Here is a 22,037-nt window from a genome sequence, read left to right as displayed (position 1 = left end):
CTGAAATGGATTGCAATATTGTCTCGGGTTTTCTCTGCCCCGTGCCCTGAGATGCCTTGGATAAACTTCAGTCTCTCTGCTACTGTGTGTAAATGGTATGGAAAATGGATGGTGTGTGTGTGTGTGTGTGTGTGTGTGTGTGTGTGTGTGTGTGTGTGTGTGTGTGTGTAGATATACTGCAGGGCTGATGGATGAAGCTCTGTGTCAGGGGCAGGATCTGCAGAGTAATCGTCCCCTGCAGGCGCTGGTTGCGGGTCTCAAGGCCTACAGCACTTGGACTAACGTGGCCTGTCTACAGGAATGCCGTGAGTGTACCGGGGGAATGGTGAGTGCCACATCAAATAGTGTGTGTGTTTTTGTAGATGTACAGCAGGACACAGTGTCTGTACACACAGTATAGTATCACACCTCTTATTTATGTAAATAATAAATGGTCTGGTCACAATGAGCTCTTCTTGTTAAGTTTTGTGTTTATAATTTTGCAAAAACTACTGTATTTTCTAATCTAACAGACACTCTGAATTGTCTAGAAGCTTAATATATTCCAAAATGATGCTTAATGAGCTGGAAATAATTTATAATTACGGTTGTCCAAATAGGGAAAGAAATGTTCCTGCACTGAACATGATGAATCTGAAAGATCTCATGATCTCTAATCCCAGCAGAGGTCCTACACTAGATCAGCCACTAGGGGGCAGCTAAGGTCCAATATAACTGTTATTGTAGTGTTTAGATTTTATATAATTTAATGTAAAAGGTAATATGAATATCAGAGCTACAGCTGAATGCACGTGTCTTATTTACGTCCCTGCATCATGCGGTGTGAAAAGCAGGGGAAAACCACAAACCTGCACCCCTGTAGTGAAGTGAAATGTGCACTCATACTCCCTTTTGACATTTAAGTTTTCTGAGCACTCACCACACAAGACATGAAAAGGTAACAGAAGCAGCAGTACAATGCTCTGTGTGTGTGTGTGTGTGTGTGTGTGTGTGTGTGTGTGTGTGTGTGTGTGCAGAACAATTTTAACTACAGCAATATTAAAAGTTTTATACATGCAGTATCACATGGTCCATGTCTGTGCTTCGTCAGGGCTTCATGATGCAGAACAGGATCCCGTCTCTGAAGTGTGACTCGGACGTCTTTGTGACTTTTGAAGGAGACAACATGGTCATGCTGCAGGTAAAATAAAGCAGCACTCGATCCATCTCCACCTTCATGAGCATTATTTTTCAGCAACCACTGATTGAGAGGCAACAAAAAAAGAAAAGCTGACATCACAAGGCTTATTTGGCAAACTCATTTCGCTCAGGGTTATTTTTTGTTTTGCGTCTTATTTTAGTGAGAGTCCAGTAGCACACTGTGGTTACTCATGATCTCTCAAATACAAGACCCGAAACACAAAAACACCAGAAATTCTCTGAGGGAATGATCTCTCCTGGTGGTGTTGATGCAAGGAGAAGTTTTAGATTGAACACACTTCAGCACATGAATAACTCTTTCTTCTACCCTTTTTTATAGACTAGTCATAAAACGATCCCACACACAAAGGTTCAAGTAGAAACTCAGCTCAGAGCTCAGCTCGAGACACACCACAGTTTCTTCTGCAGTGTGATGACAGAAGCCTCCTCAACACCAGAACAGTCGCTTCAGAGGGCCGTGGAAAATGAACGTGTATCATGATTATATCAGGAGGAAAGAAAAAAACCTTTCACACACTGCATTTAATTATGAGATGATAAATTGGTCAGATGGTAAGAATGTGAAGGTTACGAGGAGGAAACGGTGGAACACCAGGGTGAGGAGGCGTTTCAGTGAAACACAGGGTTTAACCACCACATGGTCACGGGAAGCCCCTCGAATGGAAAACTCATGTTCTGATTTGGTGTAATTTAATAATTCACTCGTACAGTGTGATGTGCATGTCGTCATGGTTCACAATGAGTCAGAAATGAGCATTTCATGAATATTACAAAGATTTTTATCTTTTTTTTCACACTTTCTCCTCAGAGTGAGATGATTTCACTCATTACTGCAACCACTTCAACTCAAGTGCATCATTTTTACCATATACTGGTATTTCAGTAGAAGAGTCTGTAATTGTCACATATACGTTACAGCACAGTGGAATTTGTTCTTCACATATCCCACATCTTGCTCAGAAGCTGAGGTCAGAGTGCAGGGTCGGTCATGATACTGCTCCCTGGAGCACAGAGGGTTAAGAGCCTTCAATTCAATTCAGTTCATGTTTATTTGTTTTGAGCTTTTAATAATGAACATCGTCTCAGAGCAGCTTTACACAGATCATGTGGAGATAAAAATGAAGATGTTGTTTATAAGTGTAAGTTTGTCCCTGATGAACAAGTCGGTGGAGACTGTGGTGAAGGAAAAACTCCCTGAGATGCAAAAGAAAGAAACCTTGAGAGGAACCAGACTCAAGAGGGAACCTCATCCTCATCTGGGTTCCACCAAATGTCTATTTATTACAGATAAACGATGTTGCAGGGAACAGTGATGATGATCAGAAGCGAACTGTAGTCCTGAGTCCGTGTAGCAGAGTGTAAACATTAACTACAGTCCAAATCCTCAAAGCTCCTGATCTTACTCCAGAATTTAATGGAACTACACCAAGACGATGAGAAACCGTCCCCAGCTGCACAGAGTCGCCTCCAAGGGCCCAAGAGTGGCAGCTGGCAATACCCTAAATCTAACCCTAACCCTAAACCTAACCCTAACACTAAATCTAACCCTCGACCTTTCAATCAGTAACCCAGAGCCTTAACCACTGAGCCCCAATCTTCACCTGTGCACCTGCCAGAAAAGCTTTTAGTGGCTTTTTTATATTAAAGTGGCTTCCATTTAATCTCTCTCTCTCTCTCTCTCTCTCTCTCTCTCTCTCTGTCTCTCTCTCTCTCTGTCTCTCTCTCTGCTGTATTAGCGCTGGAGTTTTTATTCCCACCTTCACACACAGATGTTAAACACGAGTTCCACAGCTGCTAGAAAATTAGGATCATTTCTGTTCTTTAGATCCTCCGTTCCTACAAGACACAGTTTATTTAGATTGACTGATCTTTTCCGAGCTCTTGTAACCTGATGTCCAGTCCATCACACATTCAACCTGACGTGAACATGAGCGTGAAGGAATGTGTGATATGAATAATGAGAGTAATTGTAAAAATAACGAGCAACATTTTGAACCTTTAGACATGCCATAGTGTTATTTTAACACAACACACACCTTCCCAAAAGGTATTGGCACCCCTACAATGGTGAAGCTTCTAAATAACTATAAACAGCACACAGACAAAGTAGTGTAAAAGCAGGTTGGAGATGTTTGTAGACACTCACAGACACCATGCAGAACAGGAGGTGTGAGTTCTCCAAGCACATTATTATTATTATTATTATTATTATTATTATTATTATTATTGAATATGTTGTGCTCAGTGATTTTTTAAATCAAGTCGAATATTTTTATATTTATTTTCTGATCTCAGACGTCAATCTCTCGTGTGTTCATTAGTTCTCCTCATGGTGATGGAACATGAAATGTTTTTCAGAAAATAATTAAAAGCCATAAAAAGGATTGACAATTTGGTTTTACATGAGAGATCACAAGTTTAAAGCATGACAATGGCAAAACTCCCACCCTCCTGTCCATCATAAGACAGTGACATTAGACAGTCTTAGGCATCTATAAAGGTGTGTTATGTACAGTGTGTGTACAGTTTGTCACTCGGCACGAGCAGGAGGCTGCTTTCGGCTGCGTATTTTACGTCTTTGTGTTTTTGTTCTCATTTCCCAGTTGTGTCTGTTAGCAAATGACTAAACAGGCAGAAATTGTTGGGTTGGTGAAGCTGATCTTGTGCTTCTTGGATGCTTTAACTATTTGTCCTGCATTTCCAGGTGGTGGTTCGTGAACTTTTGAGCCAGTACTCCAGACAAACTGGGAACAGTGTGATGTATGGACTCAAAAACTGGACCTGTTCTGCCTCCGACAGCCTCAGAACCAGGTCCAAATGTCTCATGTTTTAACTTTGTTTAATATCACATGTTACAGGCTAAAACGTATTTGTAAAGCTCCTCATTATACATGATGATTGCAGTTGTTGCTTGGAAGTGGTGGTTAAAGCATTGTGGTGCTGAGCTACAGCGTGAAAGGGACCAGGAACTCTAGCCCTGTTCTTGGATCTCAGGATAGCAGAACTGCTTCTGTTCTTAAACACGGCTTCACATAATAATATTAATAGTAATAATAATTAGCAGAAAACACGCTCCTGCTGTCATCACTACTGTGCTGGGTAAAGTCTAGAATAAATACAGATTTATGGGGTTTTCCATTAGATAATAATCATAGATAGTTTAGTTCATAGATAATAGAGCATCATTAGATACAGCTGGAGAATGTTACTAAACAAAAATGCTTTTACATGAGATGTCAGTGAGATGGAAGTTTAAGAGCCTAAAAATATAATCCTCATTTATTTATTATTCTGTGTGTTGTATATTTATGGCTCTGGAGCAGATTGATTGATTTTGTCTTCAACAGCTTTCCCAGTTTATTTAATGATAAAGTAGGAGATCTGGGCTTCCTGCTGAAAGCGTTGTGCTACAGAGAGAGGATCTTACAGCACAGTCTTGCTGCACGCATTTACACTAAGGTCAGTGTCGGTGGGCCTCATTCACAGAAAAAAACTGTTTTCTGTATATGGTTTCATCTGTTATTTATTTTATGGTGGTAGAGGGGCAGCTGATGGCAGCACTGTGTGTGTGTGTGTGTGTGTGTGTGTGTGTGTGTGTATCCGCTATGACAACAAATCTCTAACTGCATCAGTAAATAAAGAATCATCTCTGATTAGTCATCATTAGAACTCAGACTTTCATATGATCCTGAGCAGGTTCATAAGAACAAAGAAGAGTTTTTCAGCGCCTGGAACTCGTGCCTGCATCACGTGACTGGCCTCGCCCTGGCACACATCCACCGAGGTAACATTTCACACTGTGCTTTTGTTGTGGGGCTTTGTGGAGGCGACATTAGTCCTGTCTATGCTTGTGTGATCCCCTCGTTCTAAAACCCTTTTCTCAGCACAGATGCAGGAAAAAGACTCGATTTAATCCCAAACTTCTACTACAAAATTCTGCCATTAGAGTTCAACATTTACATCAGCACGATACCCGAATACTATCTCCGATTCAACATGCAGGATTATTGCCTGCATCGCAAATAACAGTCGTGTATCAGTTATGAGTAGAAAAGTCCTGTTCACAACAAAAGCTTTCATAAAAGCGTCTTTTAGTAGCACTTCTATTTATAAATCCACACCAGCTGCAAGACTGTAAAAGCACACACACATCCAACCTGCTGGCTTTTACACACACACACACACACACACACACACACACACACACGTACAATATCTATCAAAACTCGAACAAAAATGAAGGAATGTGAAATTTGCATATTAGTCAGTCTTATTAATACCTTCAGTTTTTTCTTTACATGAGGTCAGACGCTGTACTTTCACTTTCCTTCTCGTTTGACTTTCCATTTTTGTGCTCCAAATGCGATGGCAGAAATAAAACATGCACTGATTCTCCACCCTGCAGAAATAGTGTTCATCAGAGCAACAGAAAGAAAAGAGAGAATATGTTTGATTTCTATCTCTGCACGCTAGTCAGTCATTTCACTCATTTAAAAATCATACATGCTACATCTGACAAACTCGAGGATTCACGTGAAGGAATCGAGCAGAAAACGTCATCACAACTAAAATAATGTATTTATTTCAACCCAAAACTTTTAGATTTGTTTTTTCCAAGAAAAAAAAAATAAAGTGTGTGCACTAGAGCACATATTCCTGCTTGATTGTGTATTTAAATGCAGTAGTTCTGTTTATGTACGTTATTAAATACGTATTTATCATGAAAGAATAATTAATTTCAGAACAATACGTTCTGTTTTATTCCGGTTGGGTTTTTTGAGTACATATGTGCTGTACTTGTGTGTTTATGTTCAAAAATACTTTTCAGTATGCTGTTAACCAAAGAGCTATACAAAGCTGATATCCCCCCATACCAAATTTCCATTCTCTCATCTTCCTCCCACACACACACACACACACACACACACACACACGCACACACACGGGCGCACACACAAGAATATGCATTTACAGAGAGAATATGAGTTTGCAGAGTTACAGAGAGAAGCCTGTTCTAAATCCGTTTGATTCTGTAATGATTTATTGATGAAATGTTGGAAATGAGAGAATCTGTTCAGTGTTTCTTCACCTCACACACACACACTGTTTTCATTCCCATCCAGTGACTTTGGAGCAGTTCATGAGGGCAGTGCACGAGTGCCAAGTGAAAGAAGACCAAGCCTTGTTAGAGAAGGTGTGTGAAACAAAACCAAAAAACAAAACAGGTTTCCATTTATCTGTTTACGCCATCTCACGCCACTCTGTTCTTCTTCCGACTCATTACACAGAGACTATGGAAAGTTCTCAGAAGCGCCACAAACAACTTCTGGTGCCCACAATTGACAGCTTGGGGTTTTATCATTTTTGAGTAGTGGAAAAAAAATTCAGAAAAGCAGTGTTGACCAGATGAAAAATGTTTGGATGGGTGTGTGTGTGTGTGTGTGTGTGTGTGTGTGTGTGTGTGTGTGTGTGTGTGTGTGTGTGTATTGATGAGGGAACAAAAGGTTTTAAGTTAATTCTGGTGGACGTTGATTTTCTTTAGACTCTGTAAATATTGTAATGTATAAACATCCTTATACTGTCACACACACACACACACACACACACATGCACACATGCACACACACACACACATGCACACATGCACACACACACACACACACACACACACACACACACACACACACACACACACACACACACACACAGCATGCAGGAACCATGTGCATCCTCATTTCCACTCATGAATTATTACACCTACCCCTGGAAGTGATGTTCTGTATGAAGGTTAGATGATTATTGATTGCAGTTTTATTGACATTGTTTTTGCCATGTGACTTTATCCAGAGCAACCTATAAGATTAGGAACAATACTTTGACTTGGCCACTGCAGAAAATACACCTTTTTAATTCACTTGCTCATGGCTCTGGTGTGTGTTCGGGATGTTCCTGCTGAAAGTTGAAGTTTCTCCCAAGCTTTAGTTTTTTGTTGGTTTTAGACCGACGTCGATTGACCCAAAATATTCTGAACATTTTGCTTCACTTATACCTCCATCAATTTTGACAAGAATCCATTCTTCTGATGATAAAAAGCATCTCCAGAGCATCATGAAGCCACTACAATCTCTTACTATCACGATGATGTTCATTGACATGCCTGCATTAATTTGCAACACAGTTTAGAAATGTGCAGTTTTTATTTTCAGTCCCATTCTGGCAAAAAAAAAAAACATCTTTACTGGATCTTCTTGTGCATTCATCTAGCTGTTTATGAGGGATGGGTCCTTTCTAGACACACCCATAAAGTCCTCATATTAAAAGTTCCAGTCTGTCTGGTGCACCTTCCCATCAGTCTCAGCCAGTAGAAGTCCTCCAGAGTGACCGTTAGCTTTCTCACTGTGGCTTTCACCAGTGTCTGGTTTTAGTTCTGAGTGCTGATGGAGAACCTGGTTTGCATCATGGTTGGGTGGTGTGATGGCAGCTTTTATTTCCTCACTATTGACCCAGGAGAGGAGAGCATCCTGGGATTTCTATCCTCTTCAACATCATTTCAATTCATATTTTTAACCTTTTTTTTGCCTTCAGACTGATTTTTAGAAGAAAATGGGAGCTGTTTTAGGGTCAGCTGTGTCCTTGTTAAGTAAATAGCTTTCATTTGGACTTTTCAGTTTTAGATTTTCTTTGAAATAATTGCTAACGAAAGCACAATATTACCTTGAGTATTTTTTGTAAAAGAAAATGGGTTTGAAATGAAAAACTGACAGGAACAACAGGACCTGATGGGAATCTTGTGTCAGTCAGACACATCTATAAAAACGTTTAGCGAGTGAATACGTTAACAAGTCGCTGTAATTTACAACGTTTTCACACGTCTATGTTAAAATGTGGAATTCTATTGCCTGTGTGTATACACCTAAGGAAGTACAGCTAAGGCTTTGTGTTTCAGCTAGTTAGCGCTTAGCAACATCACTAATCACGATTCTGAATTGTTTAACTTTTTATATGATCTTTTGTGTGTCGTGGCAAATAATTTCTGCTCCCACTACTGTAAAATTATGGCCATTAAATCTTTTTCAGCATCTAGCCTGGTAAATGGAGCTAGCTAGCAAACAAAATGAGCGTGCTACTACGTCTAGATGTCTTGCCTTTTAAGCACAAAACTAGTGATGAACTGAAAGTAAGGAAAAGCAATAAAAAAACAAAACCTTTATATTAATACTTAGATTAAATATTTTGCTATAAAAATAAGACAGATGTTTTATAATATCCCTAGTCTACATTTTAAACTGTTGTAATACCATATTTATAACTTACCGATGTGAAATCTCACCACTGTCCCTACCACAGCATTAAACCTAGCTAGCAAGAAAAGAATTAGCCCAGCACATTACTTTCCACTAAAAACAACAGTTTTAATCTTCAGGGCCATGATCGTAAGGCCAAGTGATGCTGAATCCCAAGTTCTGGATATTTAACAGTCTAATATTTCTTTTAGGAAATACAATAGGAAATAAAATACACTGAAAAGTGCAAAAATAGCCAAGGCATTGCAGACAGGAGTTCTTGTTTGTGATTCAGTTTCTGGCTTCTGCTGGAAGTGAAGCTTCAGCATTAGAAAACCTCATGCTGTCAGTGGCATCTTCTTTATAATGCTGCAAATGATACAAAAAGCCACTTGCAGTTATGTCTGTTTTTCACATTTGAGCTACAAAGAAAAAGATATGTATGTGTGCTAGCAGTGTTTTATTCTGAAACTATGGTCAAACTTTTGTAGACCATGTAGACCGTGATAAACTCCACAATACCTGGTGTTTGGAGATGCTCTGACCCAGTGGACATGGTTATTTAGCTCGTCTCAAAGGCGCTCAATTTCACTCCAATTATTCCTGTTTCCAAAATATCAACTTCAAGAACTCCCAGTTCACTTCCTCTTTAACATCTCCCACTTTCTGTCACTGTAATCTGGTAATGGATATTATTCACATCTCCTGTCACTGGCTTGTCAATAATACAGTGCATTACAAAAGTATTCATGTCCCGTTATAACCACAAACTTTAATTTTTTTGGGGGGGATTTTAATTGAGAGACCAACACAAAGAATCACAGAATTGTGAAGTGGAAGGAAAGTGATTCATGGCGTTAAAGATTTTTTACAAATAAAAATCTGATGTATTCAACCCCCTTTACTCCAAAACCCCTAAAGAAGATCCAGTGCAGTTACCTGGTTAGGAATTCTAGTCTACCTGTGAGTACGTAAATCCCAGTGTCATTACAGCTGTTCTGTGAAGGCCTCAGAGGTTTGTTAGAGAACATGAGTGAGCAAACTGCATCATGAAGACTAAAGAACACACCAGAAAGGTCAGGGATAAAGTTGTGAAGAAGTTTAAAGCAGGTTTTGGTTATAAAAACATATCGCACGCTTTGAACATCTCACGGAAAACTGTTTAATTAATCATCCAAAAATGTAAAGACTATGGCACAACTGCTAACCTACCAAAGACATGGTCATCCACCTAAACTGACAGGCCGGGCAAGGAGAACATTGATCCTAGAAGCAGCCAGAAGGCCCATGGTAACTCTGGAGGAGCTGCAGAGATCCTCAGCTCAGGTGGGAGAGTTTGTGCAATTAGTCATGCACTTCACCAATCTGGCTATTATGAAAGCGTGGCAAGAAGAAAGCCATTTTTGACAGAAAAGAATAAGAAGTCCCATTTGCAGTTTCCACAACCCATGTAGGAGACACAGCAAACATGTGGGAGAAGGTGCTAGGGCAGATGAGAGCAAAATGTAACTTTTTGACACCATCGACACGGTGAAACATGGTGGTGGCAGCATCAGGCTGTGGGAATGCTCTTCTTCAGCAGGGACAAGGAGGTGGTTCAACAAAGTATAGGGCTGAATACATCTGCACATCACACGTTTCACATTTTTATAATCTGCGGTACTTTGTGTTGGTCTCTCACTTAAAATCACAATAAAATACAGTTTAGTTTGTGATTATAACGAGACAAAATGTGGAAATATTCAAGGGGTACCAATACTTTTGCAATGCACTTTATACTTTTTTCTCCTGCTCTTGAAATAGATTTTGCAGTTTATTGCAGTTCGGATGCTGCATCACAGACTGGATGCATATTTCATTGGTTTGTCGAGCTACAGCAACTAGTTTTGAAACCTTCTTGATATGGAAAAATGGGTGGGTGTAGGGTGGTCCTTTTCAGTCCAGTCTTGTGAAACTGTTCTTGTGGTTCTTGTCAGGCTTTTGGTATGCAACTACACTCTCAGTTTCAGTTTTGAGTTAACGTGCTCTTGTATTTAGCCAAACCCCAGTACGAGGTTAAAGTGTTTCAATGAGCAATTCTGGTCATACTCATGTCTGACAAGTGTGTTCTGTGTTTATATATGAAGATCAGCATCGTGCACATGAGCAGTGAGAGAACCAGAAATAAATGAGTAGAATTATTATAAAATAAATCTGATATATCAGGCATCTATCAGTCGCTCCTAAGTAAAAAAACGTGTATTTGTAGGTTTTATAATAAAGAATTTAAGGAAAATCCTGCAATCCTGAAAGTTAAGATGTCAGTTTCAGGTCTTCCTGTTTGTACACTTGCAGGTGATTGGAGCTTTACTGGCTTTAGGTTGAGAAACTCCAAACCTGTGAAAAATCAATATACCGTCTCTGGGTGTTCAGTCTGACACCCAGGATTTGGACACAATTTGGACAGACTGTCCTCAGCCCACACGGCCTGCAGGTCCTACACAGCTGGATCAGATTAAAGAGAAAAGGCCAAAGCTCATCCCAGATGTCTTTTTACTGAATGCCCTGTTCGCTGATCTGCAGGGACGCTGGTAATGTTATTCCCCTCTGTCCACTCAGCAATGCAAACACTATAGTTGCTGATGCTTCTGCTGTTTTCTTTTTCCGACCAGCTCTTTGATGTTATGTGGTGGTTAGTTCTCACTTGCCTAAGTCGAGTGGAGATATTAACCTGCGATATTTTTTTCCACTCCCCTTTGTTTTCTGCAGAGCATCCTGCTCTCATTGACCTTAAACCACTAGAAACATGTTCCATTCGATCACAGACCTCTGCACACACACCCCTTTATAAGAGTTTATGTATGTATGCATGTATGTATGGTCACATCGATCACATGCAGGTTTCTTTTGTTTAAATGCAACAAACTCGGTAATGTGACGCTCTGAAGATTTACTTCAAATAAATCTATAAATGTTCTGATGTTTACGTTCAGTGAAAAATTTTCCCTTAGCATGAAGAACAGTGATGATAACATGATAGATTTCACTCCAGACATCCGTTTTCTCTCAAAATAACACGTACAGAACTCAGACGTACGCGTCGGCTCATCGTCTTCTTCCAGACGGATCTGCAAAGTGTTGAAGTCTGGAATGGGAGCCACGTTAGTTCAGGATTCCTTTCACTTTTCATTAAGTTTCCACCTCCACGTGTGACTGTGTCTGGTTTTTGTGCAATATTAAAGGTTTGTTTAAATACCCTTTCCTCTGTTTGCTAATCAATGAGTAATTCTTTCTTTTTCTTGCAGTTCTGCCTCCTGCATGGAACAGGTCTGGTGTATCAGGAGCGAGGCTGGTATCTGGAACACAACTATATCAGTAGTGGTGTGAGCAGGCAGCTCCGTAGTCAGGTACATCTTCTGCATCACCATGATTCAGGTCTTTAAACATCACATCGATCATTTTTCAGGTGTGCAATATATTGGATGTTTCTGGCAAATACAGGTGTAATGATAGAGAATACGCAGCATGGTAACCATGACAACAACATTTTCCCGAAGTTTTCTATATGTTCCATTTGTGGAGCGTTTTTAAGAGCACATTGTAGATGTAGTCTGTAGTGTAAAGATTATATCTTCATATTCATGCAGGAGTGGACCCCAGCGTGCTCTTCTACTACTCTAACCCGTCTTTCTCAACCTTTTATGTTGTGTGGATTTATTCTGAGATGCTTTCCTGACCAGCACAGCTGGAAAGAGTTGCTGATTTGGATCATTACAGCTTTGCTACCTGCTCAAACATTGTCCATTTTTTCTGTCTCTGTCTCTGTCTCAGTCTGTCCCATTACTAAAATGTTTTACATTTTACTCCACTCTCTGTAAACTTTTGTTTTAGGAAATCAGCATTTATTTGAAATACTCCGCTTGTTTGTCACCATCAGTCAGGCCTCACTCGATGTCCTGATGTGGTTTATTCCACACTGTACGTCAGCATGACACCATGATTCCTGTTTAGCAATCACGATTCCTCTTCCTGTTTTTCTTAAAAATTGTTTTCTGGTAGACAAAATGCTCCATTTTGGACTGATGGAAAACTGCAGCAGTTACGGTTTTGGACTATTTAGCAATCTTGCTGTTTGATTTCTTGCCAGTCTTTTACATATATTTAAAATCCTCCTCATGAACAAGTAGCGAGCTGGTGACGGAATGTGTGTGTCAATAACGCATATCGATTACAGTCCCTGAAGCGCACACACACACACACACACACACACACACACACACACACACACACACACACACACACACACACCGTGGGGTTTGTGGTTTGACCAGTTGTTCACAATTAGTTGTTACTAAATACAGCGGCAGCTTTATCAGCACAGTCCCGCATACTGCAGCCACCGAACTGAGAGGACCGTGGCTTTAACACTACTCTGTGATCAGCAGTGTGTGTTTGCTCTTCTTCTCTCTGTGCACAAACACCTTCCCTCAGAGCTGTACTTTTTAGCATGGAATTCTTTTTCTCTTGTCCTTAAACACTTGCTTTAGCGAACACCAAGTCGGACGTAGACAATGATCTCGGACCAGTTTCATGTATATGATATATAAAATTATATCTATATGCTTCCTCCTGGATTTGCTCCTTCAGTTGAGATGTTTCTCCTGTAATAAATCGAGAGAGATGATGGTGAATTGTGTGACAGCCGTATAGCAGTTTGTCAGATGATTGTGGTTATCTTCTCAGAGTAGAATTATGGAAGCAGTGTGGATCAGGAGTGTGTGAGTCAGTACAGATTTACACTGTTCTCTTCTAGCAGCTCTGACAACGGGAACTTCTTCACATTTACACCGAATCTCACATCAAAAAGATTCTATATTTTTTACCATTTGCCGTTTTTTTGCCATTAATGACTTCACCCAGTGTGTGTGTTCTTTTCAGTTGTGAAGTAGAATTTTCTAGAAGGTCTTTAGCATATTTTTCTATGCTGGAACATGATCTAGCAGGAGAAAGCACTGGTGCACAACGTGAGTTCCTCAAAGACAAATCTTTATATAAAACACATTCATACAGAGTACTACATGAAGTGAAATGTTTATTACGACTGTCTAATACTGAAAAATTTACATGCATGTAGAAATATAATATAAAGTGTAAATATAAACTTTTTAATTATTAAAATTAATAAAAAGCAAAAAAAAAATGTGTTTAACTGATGCACCAAGTCTAAAATCAGCACCTAAATCCGCCATGATGCAACACATCCGCCAATTAAAACCGTCCGTGTGGAAACATAGCACAAGTCCCGTTTGGTGTCCTGATGATTTACATCATTTAAAACTCCATAATTACTTTAAAACATATTTTCGCTTCATGCTCGATTTTGAGTTTGGTTTCACTAATAATAAACATAAATTTGCATAAAGCACCAAATTTGTCCATGCGCATGTTTATTAGAGAATTAAAAACTTTTAATTTAAGGTACATTTAGAACAGACACAAATGTGCGATTAAGTTCATTAATTAACACACGAGTTTAAATCATGCCATAAATATTTCAATCAATCAACAGCCCTAAAAAAATATATATATATATATATACAGTAACTAAATGTTATTCATTTGTTGTTATAAGTATATTAGTGTGTTAAATGAGGCATAAAACATTTTTAAGGGCTGAAATAAACTGCCTGAGGTCTGGGAACCGATTCATTGCTTTTCCATTTATTCTTATAGGATATTTAATGTAATATAAAATGCGATTATTGGAATACAAGCGTTTTTCAGGAATGAATTAATCTCGTACATCACTACAAGCTTCCACTCTGTATACATTAAAATATATAAAATAAATGAAATATAAGCCCGAGACTGATACGTGATCTTACAGATGATTATGTTGGAGAACATGGAGTGATTCATTGTTCACAGTAACTGCACACACATGGGTGTGATGTGATTTCTCCACATACTTTTAGCTGTAAGTCGCTAAAGCCTGTAGAAATATTCTTTTTTTTTTAAAGAAGGATCGAAAAGAAAGTAAGATATCTAACACTTGTACATTCTTCTGTCTTGTGTCTCGTGTCGTGTGCAACATTATTCACAACCACGTGTGTGTTGTTCTTGTGTATGTGGTTGTTGGTGCTTGGAGAGCCGGTGTGGTGTTGAAACAGCAGTTGTGACAGGATGGTGTGAGTTTTCCAAGCTTTTTAGAATCCCAGTGCTATTGTACTCGTAGTTCTCTCATTACACTCGTCAATATTAGAGATACCTCACCTCACTTCACTTCACTTCACCGTCTGTCACTGATTTATAAATAGAAATGCACTCTTTTCTTATCACTAAGACTCAAAGTCTCAAAGTATTAGACTGGTCTGTTTCATAACCATCATCTTTCCTCCTCAAACAACAAAAACAGACTCCAGTAAACATTTTGCACTTTGTTTATTTTTTATATAAAATTAGTAATGAAGGTGCGGTTCTGAGATCTCTCCCAGTGTGTGGAGATCAGATAGGGCTTTTCCACACACAACCAGATGTTCATACTGCAAGAAGAAAAAAGAGTGAGCAGTCAAACCTGCCTCGTTTTCTCAACTCTGGAGTCGGCTTTCATCTCCACTGTGGAAGTGTTTGAGGTGGTGGAACGTTAAAGGAGTTCTTTTTCAGGCGGTGTGGTGGGAAGACTGTAGCAACCCGAGTGACTCATGCAGGATTTACAGAAAAACAAACAGAAGGTGAATGAGTGTGTGATGAGTAACGCACAATAATTGTAACACCGGTTTTAAACAGAGAAGTCTTCTCTTCTCTCCACTCCTCTCCACTCCTCTTCTCTCCACTCCTCTTCTCTTCTCTTCTCTTCTCTTCTCTTCTCTTCTCTTCTCTTCTCTTCTCTTCTCTTCTCTTCTCTCTTCTCTTCTCTTCTCTTCTCTTCTCTTCTCTCCACTCCTCTTCTCTTCTCCACTCCTCTTCTCTCTCTTCTCTCTCTCCACTCCTCTTCTCTCTCTCTCTCCTCCTCTTCTCTCTCTCTCTCTCTCTCTTCTCTCTCTACTCCTCTTCTCTTCTCTCCACTCTCTTCTCTCCACTCCTCTTCTCTTCACTCCTCTTCTCTTCTCTCTCTCACTCCTCTTCTCTCTCCACTCCTCTTCTCTCTCCTCTTCTCTCCACTCCTCTCCACTCCTCTTCTCTCCACTCCTCTCCACTCCTCTTCTCTTCTCTCCACTCCTCTTCTCTTCTCTTCTCTCTCTCTTCTCTTCTCTCTCTCTCCTCTTCTCTCTCTCTCTACTCCTCTTCTCTCTCCACTCCTTTTCTCTTCTCCTCTCTCCTCTCCTCTTCTCTTCTCTCTCCACCCTCTTCTCTCCACTCCTCTTCTCTTCTCTCCTCTTCTCTTCTCTCTCCACTCCTCTTCTCTTTTCTTCTCACCTCTTTTCTCTCTCCACTCCTCTTCTCTCCTCTCCTCTCTTCTCTCTTCTCTTCTCTCTTCTCCTCTCGTCTCGTCTCGTCTTCTCATTGTAGAGGAACAGAAGTGTAATATGTATGCTGTACTGCTGTAGAGATTTTTCGAGACCGACACCACCACCGTGTTTTTTTCGCACTTATTCAGAGTGTTTCTTGAGAATAGGGTTTTGGCTTTAAATGAATATTGGAACACTGTGTGTGTAAGGTGAACATCTTAGACATTGTTTTGGAGGCTACTTTATATACATGCTTCATCTTCCTTACCTGTGGAAATTGCCAGAACACAAATCCATCACTGAGGCACTCGAATCTCTCAACTCATACTGTATGGGACTGATGGCGTCCTCCTGAAAGCTTTCTAGAGCCTCCTCTAGGAAACATTCTTGTAATCCAGAGAGGAACACAAGCGTGAAATTCGTTCAGTGTATTTTACTCTACAATTCAGCACTAAAAACCTTTTAATCCACGTTACATGAAGATGATAGTAGTGTGAGCGTAAGTGCAGCTAGAAACAAAATGTTGCAGGAGTCAGTCACAAGGAAGTGTTCTTCTGCTTCTTCTTCTTCTTCTTCTTCTTTCGGCTGCTCCTATTAGGAAGTCTCCACAGCGGATCATCCGTCTCCATACCCCCTGTCCTCTACATCTGTCTCTTTCACCCCAACTACCTGCATGTCTTCCCTTACCACATCCATGAACCTCCTCCTTGATCTTCCTCTTTTCCTCCTACCTGGTCTACATGCACTGTCCCTCTAATAAACTCATTTCTAATCCTGTCCATCGTCGTCACTCCCAACGAACATCTCAACATCTTCAGCTCTGCTACCTCCAGCTCCACCTCCTGTCTTTTACTCAATGCCACTGTCTCTAATCCATACAACATCTCAGGTCTTACCACAGTCCTATAAACTTTCCCTTTCACTCTCACAGATACTCTTCTATCACAAATCACTCCTGCTATCACTCTTCTCCACTCTGTCGTACGCTTTCTCTAAATCCACAAACAAACAATGCAGCTTCTTCTGACCTTCTCTATACTTTTCCATCAACATTCTCAAAGCAAATAATGCGTCTGTGGTGCTCTTCCTCGGCATGAAACCATACTGTTGCTCACAGATGGTCACCTCTTCTCTCAGCCTGGCTTCCACTACTCTTTCCCATAACTTCATGGTGTGACTGATCAACTTTATTCCCCTGTAGTTACTGCAGGTCTGCACATCTCCCTTATGCTTAAAGATAAGAATTAAATAAATGCTATAAAACTTGATTTTTGTTTTTGACAATAGTACAGTGTTTGACAAGTAAAAAAAAAAAACAATAAATTATTTCTTTTTTTCATCAAAATTGTTCGATAAGTTTATATAAGTGTTTTGCTCTTATTAGCCACTAGAGGGCATGACACACTCTGTGGGCTTCAGTGTTTAAACGCAGGATCTGCTTATAGCTCTTACAGACCATCATTTTAATTTATTTATTAAACACCTTTTTAGTTTCCAGACGTGTGAAGATGTGTGCAGTGACAGTGATGTGTTGTTCACCTAGCTGTTGGAGTTGTGCAGGTCAGTGAAGGACGAGGCACTGAAGGTGGTGTCAGACTTCAACATGCCTCCCTGTTGCATCCAGGCTCCGATCGCCGGTGTGCCAAACTCCAGGGCACCATGGGCCTTTTACCCACAGCCTGAGAGCCCCGGTCCACAACCCCAAAGCCTGCAGAGAGCCAAATCAAAGCTCTGAGGTATAAAAAGGAAATCTACATACCCCAAACACCTGGATTTAGGTGTGAAGTTAAGCATTAGGATGTTTGTGGGGAAAGTCTTTGAGATCTGGGTTTTGGATTGTGTGATGTGAATTTCTAAGCTTTATGATTTGCTCGTTCTGCCAATAAACATGGTACGTAAATCAAACATTATTACTGAAGTATCTGATTATAGAAGGTTTTGTATTTGTCTTGTTTTTGAATCATTCAAGGCGATGGATAGATTAAAGGTATAGCAGGAACTTTAATCATCTACAAGGGAACAGTTGTGGATTTCTTATGTTCATTGTCTGGTTGATATTGTGTTGATATTTTTGTTTTCATTGTTCATTGAAAATAATAAATTAAAATGCACAATGCTGATAACGAGAATTTACAGCTGGAAATAAAAATACTGTAATGAATTGAAGGTTTATGTGTAATAAAAGTGCAGGTTTCTATAAAATAAAGAAGCATACGAAAAAGAACACTTTAATTCCTGATATCATTCACTGAAAACACTGGATGTGTGTGATTAACTCAATTCTTTCAGTTGAGATACTTCACCCTGGATATGGATTATCACCTGATCGTTCCTCTCGGTTGAGTGAGAAGAAGAAGAAGCATCTCCAGACCTCTTTGGCTCCTTGTTTGTTGTTAATGAGTCATTAAGACTCATGATGTCCAGTCTGACACGGGTTCAGAGATTCACCCTGCAGCCAAACACCTGGACTCCAAACCTGTAATTGTGTCCTGATACTAATCCAAACTTGTGTTTGGATCTCTTCCAAGCAGTCTACCGACTAAACCTTGAGTTTGAGCAGGTCTGATCTCGCCAGTCTCTACTGGGAGCTGAAAGGAACTGAGCTTGTAGGTGATGGTGGCAGCATAGGAACCCGAACCCTTCATGAATTCTAACATTACACTGAAATGACTTTCAAAAAACACTAATAACTGTTTCCTCTTTCAGTTTTATCTTCTACATGATACTATTCATTTCCTAGAACTACTGAATATCAGCACAGTTATGATTTAGAACATTGTCCCGATGCCCCAGTTTTACAGCTTTCCTTGTTATGAGGCATGAACACCACTGGCTAATAAGCTATGGGTTAAGACAGTTAGAAGGTGATTGAGATGAAGGTTTTGCAGTCACAGTGGACATGCTGAAGCTCCTGCTAACTTATTTTTAAATCAACAGTCTGTGTGCCTCAATTCAGAAAGAACTTACAGGGAATTTATGAAGCTGCTGAACAATACATAAATATACAGTATATGGACCTGACCTTCATCTAGATTTACCTGCAGAACATCACATTTAAAAGCCAATATATTAAAGGTCCTCCTGTAGCTGGATTTGGGGAGTGGCTGTGGGATTTGTGCTCGTTTTGGAGAATAAAATCAGGAGAAGAGGATTGTGTGTGCGGTGTTGAATATAGTTAAAGGTGAGTTTCACTGTTAATATGCAGGAAGTAACTAAAATAAGAACAATGTTCAAGGCACGTCAGAACCTCTCCAAGATCTAAAAGAAGCATCAGACCTCTAAGGGTTAAATGTCTTGATCATCCACTGCAGTTCACATTATTTATAGTATACATTATTTATTATATATTTATTTATTTATTATTACACTTTTGGCCATTATGTTTCAAAAGGTTACGGCACTAAAGGCAGCTAATGTTCATGTAGTTTTGATATGTCCTGTATAGGGTTAGGTTTAGGTTTAGGGGTTAGGGTTTAGGTTTAGGGTTAGGATTAGGGGTTTGGGTTTAGGGGTTAGGGGTAAGGATTAGGGTTTAGGGGTTAGGATTAGGGGTTAGACTATATTTGCCCATCATAAAAGCCCATTTGGTTGATAGATTTTTATTTTGACACCAATTACAGAACCATCATTTCTATAATCCACCCCAAATAAAGAGTTGTACACGTATTATTGTGTAGATTATTCTGCTCCTTTAATCAAGATATTTCAGCTCCTTATTGATCGTCTGTATGAAATGTGCCTTTATGTTGAAATTATACCGAATGCCATGTTAATGAACTCAAAATCATCACATTGTGTATGAAAAACACGTGTATCATTAAAAATCCTTTTATGTTTCTTGTTTTTTCTCTGCCATTAAAAAAAATATTTATTTATGTAGAATTATACACATTTTATTTGCTTCTCAGCTGCAGGATGCACATACACTGTATATATCTATATTTACTTTCTCTTCATCAGGTCAGATGATGTAGTCAGTCGTGTTACTGTACAGTGTGTGTGTGTGTGTGTGTGTGTGTGTGTGTGTGTGTTTTACACTGTGTAGTAAATAATTAAGCTCTGAAAAACGTAATGTGAAGAGTAGAGATTTGTAAGGTACTGTATATACATCAAGTTTATACTTGTGTCATAAAATATGAATCATGTACACAAAGCTTTATTTCTCTTTGTGGTTAGTTGATGATTTTTCATCTGTTTGCTCCGACGCTGTTCTGCTCATTTTAACAGCATGAAGGCTGTAACTTTAGTGCCAATGCTGGTAAAAAAAAAAATCACAGCTTTGTATTACTTCCCTTTTCCAAATGCAGTGTCATTTCTAAAATAACCACTAAATCATACGGACTCAAATCTAAACCTGATAAAAATCTGATTGAAAGAAAAGTGTAGAATTGATCTTCTGCTGCTGTAAAACTTCCTGTATATTTAGTGAAGGTGTCCATGTTAGAAATCAACCTAAATATAAAGGATTGAAGCTAAATGTTTCTTTAGGGTTTAGTAGAGACCCCTTTACCCCTTGGGTTTCTCTCTCTCAGATCCATGGTTTATTCTCTGTGATAGTTGGAAGAGCTCTGCCATCTGTGAGGAGCAGGTTGAAGTGTTTGGGACACTTTAAGAACCTCCTAGTTCGCTCCAGACAGAGAATAATCAGAGACCCAGCATTAAACCCAGAACTCACTAAAACGTTTATATTGCACATTTGGCTTAGGAACATGTTTTATCTGTATTTCATTCAGAAGGATAGTTTTTACATAATAAACTGGCAGAACAGTTTTTGGGGAGAAGCTCAATGTAGAGACACAACTGTATCAGACATATTTGGATGCAGGAGCATAAAATCTTCCCTTCATGTGAACTAGGAGACCCAAACCTGACATGTCAATGCCCCTGAAGCCAGCTCCATAAAGATCTGCTATACATGGCTTGGAGTGGAAGATCACCTCCTAAAAGTAAAAGATCTGGGAGTTATTTTACACCAACTTGTCTTTTAAATATCACATCAACCATGTTACAAAAACAGCTTCTTCCACATTATAAATATTTAAGATAAGAAACATGTTGTCTATATCTGATGCAGAGAAGCTCGTCCATGCGTTCATGACCTCCAGACTGGACTATTGTAATGTATTACTAGGTGGAAGTCCTGCATCATTAATAAACAAGCTACAGTTAGTTCAGAATGCAGCAGTCAGAGTTCTCACAAGGTCGAGAAAATATCACCATATAACCCCAATCTTCTCATCCCTACACTGGCTTCCTGTTAAGTTTCAAATCCACTACAAACTACTGCTACTTACCTACAAAACACTAAATGGTTTATCTCCATGTTTCTCTCCAGTCTTCTAACACGCTACAATCCGTCACGCTCCCTGAGATCTCAAAACTCTGGACTTCTAGTAGTTCCTAGAAGAGCAAAGTCCACTAAAGGTGGTAGAACATTCTCACATTTAGCTCCTAAACTCTGGAATAGTCTTCCTGACAGTGTTCGGGGCTCAGACACACTCTCCCAGTTTAAGTGCAGATTAAAGACGTATGTTTTTAGCGAGTTCTACACATAACACACATCACATCATAACCTTGTGCTCCAGAACATCTGATCACATCACATTATCAACTTGTGCTGTTAATATCATGAACAGCAGCTACGCTAATTCCTCTCCACTGCTTCTCTTTCTCTCCCCATCCCGAGGCTTCCTGAGGTTGCTCCAGCCCCAGTCACGTCCCAGCTCATGAAGATTATGGACCTTTAAAGAAGTAGATGCCTGCAAACATCCTGAACCATCTAGAGACGTACCAGTGACCAGTGAGATGTTTGGACACTGGATCTCTTTGAGTGTTTAAAGGCTCTGGCATGGAGAAGCTGGTGTTGGATCTGTGATGATCTCAGATGTTGAGCTATTTTATGAGTTGCTCAGTAGCTTCTGGTTTTATAACCACAACTGACAGTAAAAGACTCACTCTCCAGTGTTCTGTAGTGTTTAAAGACTATAATCACACTCTTGATGTCACCCAGATCAGGATGAGGTTCTGCTTTTGAGTCTGGTTAACTTTAACTCGATTGAACACATTTGGGATGAATGTGAACGTGACTGCACCCCAGACCTCCTCACCTTCTCACCAACATCACTAC

At 39.7% G+C, this 22,037-nt stretch overlaps 1 protein-coding gene across 2 annotated transcripts in view; it reads left to right on the top strand.

The window, feature by feature from the left end:
- Positions 1-18,136, top strand: part of acoxl (acyl-CoA oxidase-like) — a 36,225-nt gene extending 18,089 nt beyond the window's left edge. For both annotated transcript variants that reach the window (XM_046877268.1, XM_046877267.1), the window contains exons 12-19: positions 172-325; positions 1,091-1,180; positions 3,905-4,011; positions 4,548-4,659; positions 4,897-4,984; positions 6,324-6,394; positions 11,768-11,869; positions 17,454-18,136. In XM_046877268.1, the coding sequence (XP_046733224.1) occupies positions 172-325; positions 1,091-1,180; positions 3,905-4,011; positions 4,548-4,659; positions 4,897-4,984; positions 6,324-6,394; positions 11,768-11,869; positions 17,454-17,645 (916 nt within the window). In that variant the 3' untranslated portion in view covers positions 17,646-18,136. The remainder of the gene's footprint in view (positions 1-171; positions 326-1,090; positions 1,181-3,904; positions 4,012-4,547; positions 4,660-4,896; positions 4,985-6,323; positions 6,395-11,767; positions 11,870-17,453) is intronic.
- Positions 18,137-22,037: the final 3,901 nt, after the last annotated feature.

The sequence above is a fragment of the Silurus meridionalis genome, chromosome 2 (genome assembly GCF_014805685.1).
Source record: "Silurus meridionalis isolate SWU-2019-XX chromosome 2, ASM1480568v1, whole genome shotgun sequence".
In the NCBI taxonomy this organism is placed as follows: domain Eukaryota; kingdom Metazoa; phylum Chordata; class Actinopteri; order Siluriformes; family Siluridae; genus Silurus; species Silurus meridionalis.
Note: the sequence above shows the minus strand (reverse complement) of the source record. Positions and strands in the feature narration are given on the sequence as shown.